This window comes from Apium graveolens, chromosome 5 (genome assembly GCF_009905375.1).
Source record: "Apium graveolens cultivar Ventura chromosome 5, ASM990537v1, whole genome shotgun sequence".
Taxonomy (NCBI): domain Eukaryota; kingdom Viridiplantae; phylum Streptophyta; class Magnoliopsida; order Apiales; family Apiaceae; genus Apium; species Apium graveolens.
In genome coordinates, this window is record NC_133651.1 from 259,434,325 (window position 1) to 259,445,178 (window position 10,854).

Consider the following 10,854-nt stretch of genomic DNA (forward strand, 5'->3'; position numbering starts at 1 on the left):
AAGCAAGTCTGAATGAAAGTTGGTTATGGCACAAGAAACTATCCCATCTAAACTTCAAGACCATGAATGAACTAGTAAAGAAAGAACTGGTTAGAGGCATTCCTCAAGTGGAGTTTTCTAAGGATGGATTGTGTGATGCATGCCAAAAAGGAAAGCAGATCAAAGCATCATTCAGAAAGAAGCTTGATTCAATAATTGAAGAACCTTTGCAACTGCTACACATGGATCTGTTTGGACCAATCAATGTTTTGTCCATCTCAAGGAAGAGATTTTGCCTAGTAATTATAGATGATTTCTCAAAGTTCTCTTGGACATATTTCCTAAAGTCTAAAGATGAGGCTAGTGAAATCATCATCAATCACATAAGGCAAGTCAATAATCATCCTGATTTCAAAGTTAGAAGAATCAGGAGTGACAATGGAACTGAGTTTAAGAATTCTGTCATGAGAGCATTTTGTGAAGAAAATGGGATTTTGCATGAGTTTTTAGCAGTAAGAACTCCACAACAAAATGGAGTAGGAGAAAGGAAGAACATATCACTTATTGAAGCTGCAAGGACAATGCTTGAAGAGTCTAAGTTACCAATATATTTCTGGGCTGAAGCTGTAAATTCTGCATGCTACACTCAGAATATTTCTCTGGTTAATCAAGGAAAATGCATGACTCCCTATCAATTGTTCAAGAACAAGAAGCCAACTCTAAATTTTCTTCATGTCTTTGGCTGCAAATGCTACATCTTGAGAAATCAAACTAATCAGAATGGGAAGTTTGATGCTAAAGAAGATGAAGGAATTTTTGTTGGATATGCTGTTGGTAAAGCATATAGAGTCTACAATCTAAGAACCAACATTATTGTGGAATCAATACATGTTGTGTTTGATGATAAAAAAGATTGAAGGACTGCAAGATGGAGATTACCATGAGAGCCTCAAATTTGACAATGTGAAGATGGTTAGTGATGACAATGATGATGAAAGTGATCAAGAAACTGTATCAAAGGATAATGCAGAAAAATCTATTACCAATGAAACACAAAATTCAACATCTGTCGAGTTGCATAATGCTTCATCCGTCGGGAGACAATCTGCTTTATCCGTCGGGAGACAACCATCCTCATCCGTCGGTACTCAAAATTCACCATCCTTCGGGTCATCAAAAGAAGCTGGGAGTCAGAATAGATCACCTACAGAAAGCTCTCCCTTCTCAAATCAAAGATCCATTAACTCGGGGGGAGTTTCAAATAATCAAAACTCAATCATACATCAAGACAATAATGAGCCTCTTCATCTAGAGCTAATCTACCTAAATAAAGGAAATGGACAAAGGATCACCCCATTGAGCTTATCATTGATGATGTATCTTCTAGAGTTCAAACAAGGAGAGCAACTCAAGAAGAATGTCTATACAGCAACTTTCTTTCTAAGGAAGAACCTAAGAAGGTAGAAGAAGCTTTGTTGGATCCTGATTGGATTTTAACTATGCAGGAGGAGCTAAACCAATTTGAGAGGAATAAAGTGTGGAAGCTGGTGCCCAAGCCTAAAGGAAAGAATCCAATAGACACCAAATGGGTATTCAGAAACAAGAAGGATTGAAATGGCATAGTAGTCAGGAACAAAGCTAGATTGGTTGCTAAGGGCTATTGTCAACAAGAAGGAATAGATTTTGATGAAACATTTGCTCCTGTTGCAAGACTTGAAGCCATCAGAATCTTCCTAGCTTATGCAGCCCATGCCAATTTCAAAGTCTATCAAATGGATGTCAAAAGTGCCTTTCTGGATGGAGATTTGGAGAATGAAGTCTATGTCAGTCAGCCTCCTGGTTTTTAAGATCCAAATTTTCCAGAATATGTTTACTATCTTTTGAAAGCACTTTATGGAGTGAAGCAAGCACCTAGAGCCTGGTATGACACTTTGTTAAAGTTTCTTTTAGAGAATCACTTCACTAGAGGTACTATAGACAAAACTCTTTTCTTTATAAATTTTAATGGCTCTAGTATACTTGTTCAAATTTATGTAGATGACATTATTTTTGGCTCTATAGATGAAAAACTTTGCAAAAAGTTTGCCATATTGATGCAAAGTAAGTATGAAATGAGTATTATGGGAGAACTAACTTACTTCCTTGGTTTACAAGTTAAGTAAGTTAGTGATGGAATATTCATTAGTCAAACTAAATATATTTATGATCTTTTAAAGAAGTTTGATCTAATGGATTGCACATCTGCAAAAACTCCCATGACCACTGCAACTAAGCTTGAATTAAACACTACTGAAAAGTCTGTGAATATTTCAAGTTATAGGGGCATGGTTGGCTCACTTCTGTACTTAAAAGCTAGTAAGCCAGATATAATATTTTTCTACATGTTTGTGTGCTAGATTTCAGGCTGATCCTAGAGAATCTCACTTAGTAGCTATTAAGAGAATTTTCAGATATTTCAAGGGAACATCAAAACTTGGCATTTGGTACCCTAGAGATTCTGGTTTTGATCTAACTGGTTATTCAGATGCAGATTATGCAGGTTGTAGAATTGATAGAAAAAGTACAACAGGAACCTTTCAATTTCTAGGAAACAAGCTTGTGTCCAATTTCAGTAAAGAGCAAAATTCAGTTTCTACCTCTACAGCTGAAGCTGAATATATTATTGCTGGCAGTTGTTGTGCACAGATTTTGTGAATGAAGAACCAATTGCTAGACTATGGTCTGCAAGTGGAAAGAATTCCCATTTTTGTGAATGAAGAACCAATTGCTAAACTATGGTCTGCAAGTGGAAGATATTCAAAGATGCTGGAATAGAGTAATGAAGCAGCATAGTATTAGACTTGATAGGTTTTGTTTTTATTATCTTGTCTTATTACTTTGTAATCTTGGTGATATATAAACCAAGAAGTAGCAAATAGAACAACAAGAACACTAAGCAAGAAAATTCTCAGAGAAACATTTGTAAGCTGTATTCTTAGCATTTCTCTGAAAACTTAGTTGTTCATATTTGTAAGAAGCAGTAAGCAAATCTTACTACACAGAGTTCTCTTGATATAATATATATCTCTGGTGGATACATTCAAATCCACCAGAAAGTTTTTCAAGACTTGTGTTTTTAATTACTTGTGTATTGATTCATTCCAAGTTATTATTCCGCAGTTTGAAAATCAATTCACACAGTTATATATTATTAAGATAGAACGTTTTTTATCTTTGTGAAAAAGTTTCTAGAATTCCATTCAACCCCCCTTCTGTAATTCTTGTTGCATTGTTAGGGACTAAAAGTCCATACGAGCATGCCCTCTATACGAAGACAAATTCAGGGGGCGATATTATGATCGTATTCTTGTATGTGGACGACATGATCTTTACCGGAAATAACCCTGGTATGTTCAACAATTTTAAGAAGGTTATGACTAACGAATTTGAGATGACAGATATTGGTCAAATGTCTTACTTTCTTGGAGTCGAGGTGAAGCAAAACAAAGATGGGATTTTTATGTCTCAAAAAAATATGCGGAGCAGATTTTACAGAAGTTCAGAATAGAAGAATGCAAGTCAGTGAGCACACCAGCAGAACCAAGAATAAAGCTCAGAATTGATTCAACAAGGGAGTCGGTAAATTTGACGTTGTTCAAAAGTTTGGTTGGAAGTCGGAGGTACCTAACTTTCACTCGTCCAGATATTATGTATGCAGTTGGACTAGTTAGTAGGTACATGGAAAAGCCGAAGCAAGATCACTTCATGGCAGCTAAAAGAATCTTGAGGTACATAAAAGGTACACTTGATCATGGTCTATTTTATTCTCATTCTCAAAATTCAAAATTACTTGGCTACTCAGACAGTGATTATGGCGGTGATTTGGATGACGGGAAAAGCACATCGGGATATGCTTTTCATATCTGTTCAACAATATTTTCGTGGTCTTCAAAGAAGCAACAAACAGTTGCTCTCTCAATATGTGAGGCAGAATACATCGCAGCAACAGCATGCGCATGTCAGGCTATGTGGGTAGGTTATGTATTGGGCGAGTTAAATCTTGCAGAGGAAGGTCCGGTTAAAATTTACGTGGATAATAAATCCGAAATTTCTCTAGAAAAAAATCCAGTGTCACACAGTCGGAGCAAGCACATCAATATCAAATATCACTTCATTCAAGAATAGGTGAACTAGAAAATCGTGGAGTTACTGCACTGCAGCACAAAAGAAAATTTAGCGGATATATTTTCAAAGCCGTTGAAGCCGGACGTGTTCCATAAAATGAAAGTGAAGCTTGGAATGCAAAGTTGAGTTTGAGGAGGAGTGTTAGAATTTCAAACTCTCTAGAAGTAATAATAATATCTACAACTGTTACTTCAAAGGTTATCCATCTACATGTTGTATGGAAAATAAGAGTATCAGCACTAAGGTCAAATAACAGCCATACAAATGGTGGGTGAATGTTTAACAAAAATAAATTTAAGTTCAGTAGTCGACAAAAGCTGCATGTGAAGACCAGGAAGAATGGAAAATGTATAGTAGATGTGCATGGAAAAAGAAAACCTCTACAAAGCTTTATTAGTAGGTTGAATAAATTACTGGTCATCCTTAAAAAATGGTGGGCTACCATAAGTATGTGCAAATACAGCTAGATACATGAAGATTCATATGAGAAGATAATAGCTGATCAATAAAAAAGAGACAAGTTTCCAAGATTTAGGGTAGGCTAATTTGAAAATGAAGAAGTTAAAATGCATGCATACACCAGCCGTACAAAAGGAAGAAAAATGCAGCAGCATTGTTTGAAGCCTAAAAATAAGGTGGCCACATTAAAGCACAGTTGGAAAATGATGTTAGCCTAGCATTTATTCTAGTCTATAAATAGTTTCTTTGTGTTGAATTTAAAGATGTACTGGAGTGAAAAAAACAGAGAGATAGAAAAAGAGCCGAAGCTCTGAGTTGTATCCAGAAAATAAAGGTTGTAGCCTATGCTTTGTTTGTAATATATATATTTGTGTATTTAAATCATATTAAGATTATATCAATATTAAGTCAAGCTCATTACGTTTCCAACAATTTCAACCCTTAACAATTGGCATAGTACGCAAGATAGAACGTTCGATCACTCTTTTGGGTGTATAACTCAAACGGACGGTGATGCGTATCGGCAACGACCACAGGAGAACATAGTTAAGGTCAATACGAACGCGACTATTTTTAAAGCTGCCAAGCGTCATAGCTATGCTATATTGGCAAGAGATCACAATGGTAACTTGTTGGAGGCAGTATCATGTTACAGAACATGAAGCATCAAACCAGACTTGTTTGAAGCAATCGGCATACATGAAGCTTTGAGTTGGATAAAAGCAAAAACATGGTCCAAGGTGATGCTGGAAACTTATTTCTTGGTGGTGACACAGGCAATCCGTTGTTCATCAACCAACCTATCATATCTTGGTAGAGTTGTAGATGAATGTAAGAAATTAATCTCGAAATTAAAAGATCGACAGGTGATTCTAAAATTTGTAAGACAATCTGTGAACAAGATAGTTCACTTTATAGCGAGGTACAGCAGTTCAGTAACTGATCGTAGTTGGGAGGGGGAATTATTTACCCGAAACTTATTAATGTACTTATGGATGATTTGAAGTTCTAATAAAATCTTTCCTTTGCTGGCAAAAAAAGTATCTTTATATTATTTTAGATAATTCTATTGTTTGACTAAATATTTAATTAGATTTATCTAAAATATATTTAACAAGATAAATTACAAAAAATTAGATGTGAATAATATCTATATATATAGTATAACATTAATTATAAGAGACTTTTTTAAAAATATAATTTTTCATTTTATTTAAGAAAAATATGTTTTTATGATATTTGATTTTAAAAATACGATTTTGATTGTTTTTAAAACAATTCTACAACTCAATATAACCAAATGCAATCTCAAATGCGACCAAAAGTAATTTCTATATATATATATATATATATTATTAAATTCATATGTAACATCAATTAAAAGAGATTTTTTTTAATATGATTTTAAATTTTTTTAAGAATATGTTTTTATGATATTTTATTTTCAAAATACGATTTTGATTGTTTTTAAAATAATTTTGCAACTCAATATAACCAAATGCAATCTCAAATATGACCAAAAGTAATCTCGAATGCAACCAAAAATAATTTAGTTTACTCTCTAGAAAATGAATAAAAGTCGTATTTCAGTTTTTCTATTTTAAAATTTGGTTTTTATATTTTTATATTTATGTATTAAAATTTTTATATTAAATTTTTATTTTTTTTAAAAAAATATAGGTTATAAGTTATGATTTACCAAATACATTATCAACTTCTATCAAATTGTGATTTTAAAACAAATAAAAGAAAAAAGTGTGACGAGAATTCTAGAATTAGATAAATAATTTTTTTAAGATACATACATTATGTTAGAAGGTGCAAAATCAATATGTGCCTGAACTGCTATAATTTGGCGGGAACCGCTATTGGAATTGGAAATGTTTTCAGTTCTTTGATTCATTCTGTAGCACGTAATCCATCACTGGAAAAACAATTATTTGGTCATTTTAGGGAAAATTATCCAAACACTTAACTTATAAGTTACGATTTTTATATCATTTAATGACACTTTTCAACTTTAAACTATAAATTATATTTTTTTAATAAACTGGAAACGACAGTGTTAGGTCACACACACTGTAGAAGGGGGTTGAATACAGTGTATACTACAATCAAATCGAATTGAAAACACAAGTATGAAACACAGAATAATCTTACTAATAAAATAGTATTGCAATGGAACCGTTCTCTCTCAGTGATGAACAAATATCTCGAGAGCTGCTAGGGTTACAATGAATAATATTCTCGATAATGATAACACATCTAGTGTAAACCCTATGATGTGTTTATATACCATACAGTTACAAGATAATCGTCTAATTGATATCGAATATAAGTCTGCATCCTAAAATATATCAATTAGTTATCTTTTCCTCAAAGTCTTCTATTCTTCATAGAATTCTTCTCCATGCATACCTCTTCTTGTGTTAGTCTTAATCTTCTTTCCTTTCAATTAGCCACCTTCCTTATCTGAAAGTCTACTTAAGTCCTGATATTATCTCCTGATGAATATCTTCTAATATCTTAAGTTCTGATAACTTAAGTTTTGATATCTTAAGTTCTGACTTCAGTATAAGTACTGATTTCCAGTTAAGTCCTGATTTGTCCTGTTAGTCAAGATCTGAAAACTAAACACAAATCATTATTAGACATGACATCACAAATATATCTAACAATCTCCTCCAACTTGTAAATTAGCATAATATAAAAGTTCAATAGATATTTGATGATGTCAAAAACATTAAGTACAAATGCATATGAGAATTTGACTAGATAACTACAACTCACAATCCTTGTAGCTTTTACCATCCTTAAAGTCTGATATCAGCTTTAGCCTGTATATCCTTCAAAATTTAACAGTTGTAGTCCTTGACTTGGCTTCAGTTTGTGATCTCTTGAATGTCAGGAGTTGTTCTGAGATAGTTCTTCAAAAGAGTTCTCTCAGCATATTCAAGTTCATTTATCATCCCCCTTTTAGCATCTTTAAGTTCAATTGTATCTTCTCATGTCTGAAAGATAGCAGCCCTAAGATCATTAATCTTTGCTTTCCTTATTTCCTGATCCAGTCTGATCAGATAAGCTTTGTCAGACTCCAGATTAAATTCAACACCCTTAGTACCCAGAAATGTAGTGATGTTGGCGGTATTAGGCTTCATCTCAACTAATTCACCATTGTGAACTATGTACTTTGGATAGTATGGTCTGTCAGAATTTATAGAGTAAAGTTTCTTCTGCCTTTGAATATCATATTTTAAGTAACTGGCAGCACCATCTGTTGACCTGTTCTTCACTTGAAGTAGAAATAAAACATGTTGCAGTTCTTCATAATACTTTAATCGAATTACATTCTTTCTTATATGGAATACTCTCCCATCTGTCATAAAATAAAGCATTATGTCTTCTTTGAGCTTGGAATTGTAAACCATCTGTATAGACTCTAACTGATTTAGTCTTTCTGGAGTTGTCCCTACTCCTGGTTCAGAAAGAGATGTAGGATCTAAGGTAGAGTTGTTTACTCTTTTCTCATCAGCATTACCCAGTCCTGTTTTATCTCTAGCTTCCTTCCCTTGGAGCAATCTACCCTTAAAAACATTTGTTGAAGTCTTCATAGGTTGAGCAGATTGTTGAGCTTTAGTAAATCCAGGTAGTAGAATTTTTGAAGGTTTAACATGAGCAATGTCAGAGGTTTCCTTTTCTTCTGATGTCAAGACAACTAGAGCTCTTTCAGAGGTTGCTTGAATATTGCTTTTCTTCTTCAAAAACAGAGTTGCATCTTCATCAGATTTTGCTTCCAGATCCATGGTTGGCATAAATATCTTTACAGGTTCATCAACTTTTGCCTTACCCTTGAATCTAGGATCAACTTCCACCTGTGATTTGGACTTGGCCTTAGATGCCTCAGTATCTGTCCTCTCTTTGATCACAATGCCCTTAGGCTTAGGTGGTTTCTTTGTTATGAATTGATTTTTAGACTTTGACTTAGATTTGTCATTTTCAGTTTTCAGTCTAATCTCTTCTTCCTTCAGACTTTCAATATCCATGCCTGGATTGTCCTTTAGGAACAGCCTTTTGGAGATCTCTTCATCAAGTTTTGGAGTTTGTTCATCAGAACTTATCCTTTTACCAGTATCAGAACTTGTTCTTTGACTTGTAGTTCCGGCTTCCCTTAATAAAGAACCCCTGCCTTGACTTAGACCTCTACTCCTTTCAGATTTTCCCTGGTCTTCATTATCATCATCCTTACCCTTTAGTGGTTGATCAGTTTTGCATTTGGACTTAATCACTTTCTCCCCCTTTTTGGCATCATCTGGTAGAAGCAGGGAGACAAGCAATTCCACAGAGTTTTGGATTTCATTGAGTTGGATTTGTTGAGCAGCTTGATTCTTTAAAATATCAGATATTTGAGCTTGCTGTTGTTCTTGAGTCTTTTCTATATACCCAATATGGTCAAAGGCTGGCTTAAAAACCTTTTCTTGTCCAATTTGACATTCATGTCTTGCTGAATCAGTGTTTCTTGAATTTTGTCCACCTTGGCTTGAGTTATTTAGTGTTGACCTTGAAGGTTCCTGGTACTCAATGCAGTAACTCTGAGATGTGCTTTGAAGTCATCATTCATCAGCATCTCATCAGCTTTAGTCAGGTGCTCAGCAAGAATATTTGCAGTAGGAACAAAATCAACTTTGTTCCACTCCTTGATCCACTCTCTTCCTCTGGAGGTTTCACTCCAAGGTACTGATGCATCCTCTCTCACAAACTTTTTAATCAAATCAGCTTTATTAACTGTTTGTAGAGGTGCATGTCCTGAAGGACCAGCTGCATCAGCATTTACATTTGTAGCAGCTTCACCAGTATTATCAGCATTTACTTCAACAGAACTTGCAGAATCTTCAGTATCAGCATCTTGTGATAGAATAACTGTATGTGAAGCAATAAAAGATCATCTGCATGAACATCAACATCTAGTAGTGAAGTTGCTGGTGGAGTTTGTTGAGGAATGGTTGGAGCTTCCAAGTACAGAACCTCAAGCGCATTCAAGTTGTGAATATATATTTCAGCACTTGTACCTGGATTATCAGCATGTACTTGATCAATTATGGGAGACACAGGAGGTGTAGGCATGTGTTCTTGAGTATTCACTGGCTCTTGAATAGGAGATTTGTGAGCTTCAGTAAAGTCTGGTTCAGTAGTGGGAAGAAATTCAATCACAATTGGGGCTTTTGAGATCAGAGATTCCTGACCTCCTTCCGCAGCTGCTGCTTCCATTCCTTCTTCAGAGATTGATGATTCTACAGCCCTCCTTGCTCTTTGCTTTTTAAGTCTCTTAGCTGATGGAGAGACTCTGGGAGCTTGATCATCAGAGTTTAGGTTTCTAAGCCTTTTTAGGGGCCTAGAACTCCCAATTTCTTGAGATGTCTGAGAAATGACCTTCTCAGCTACTTCAGCAACAGGTTCTGATGGTTGAACCTGTACCTCATCATCAGACTCATCTCTTAAAATCATCTTCCTTCTTTTCTGCTGTGACTGAGGTACTGTCTTAGTCCTCTTTGCTCTAGAAGGAGAAGGCTTCACTTGATTATGTGTTGATGGTTGTGGTTGATGTGTTTGGTTAATGGTGGGTTTTGATGGCTGTTGTATGTTGGTGGGTTGGACATCAGGATATAGCAATGAATAGGTATCATAATCAGCATTTACCAAAGCTTGCTTTATTGATAAAGGAATTTTAAGGGGTCTCAAAACTTCCTTTTTGTTGTCAGCAGTTAAGAGATCAGTAAAAGCCCTCTTAGCTAACCTAAAAGGTTCTATTTGTTCACTTGTTGGTTGTGGTTCATCTGATGTACAGTAACTGTAAATTAACTGACAGAACCTAGCAAAGTAAACTACATTCATGTCATCTTTCATTCTATCTCCTATAAAACATAACACAGTCTTTGCATAATCAACTGAGACTGGTTTAAGAGTGCATACCTAATTTGTTGTGTCAGAATAGGAATGGCATCAAAATGTGAGCACTTGTTGGCAAACGTCTTCATGATGCAATTGAAGAAGAAGCTCAATTCCCTTCGAATATATGGGCGTTTGAGTTGACCCATCTTAGCCAAACTCTTTTCATACCCTAAATTAGCCATCATTTGTTGTAGTAGGGGCTCCTCCACAGCAAAACTGAATTTACAGTTTTCAGGTAGGTGTAGAGCTTTTTGAACCGTTGCCGGAGTAACAACATACTCAACCTCCTTTGTTGTAAACACGATG

At 35.0% G+C, this 10,854-nt stretch overlaps 1 protein-coding gene across 1 annotated transcript; it reads left to right on the forward strand.

Annotated features, from left to right (window-relative positions):
* The first annotated feature begins 3,666 nt into the window (after positions 1-3,666).
* On the forward strand, positions 3,667-4,143 carry LOC141660897 (secreted RxLR effector protein 161-like). The gene has a single exon (XM_074467879.1). It carries the CDS (start codon positions 3,667-3,669, stop codon positions 4,141-4,143), a length of 477 nt encoding a protein of 158 aa, XP_074323980.1.
* Positions 4,144-10,854: the final 6,711 nt, after the last annotated feature.

Excerpts from the sequence above, each read along its gene's own strand:
- LOC141660897 (XM_074467879.1), top strand. The coding sequence starts at position 3,667 with ATGTATGCAGTTGGACTAGTTAGTAGGTACATGGAAAAGCCGAAGCAA.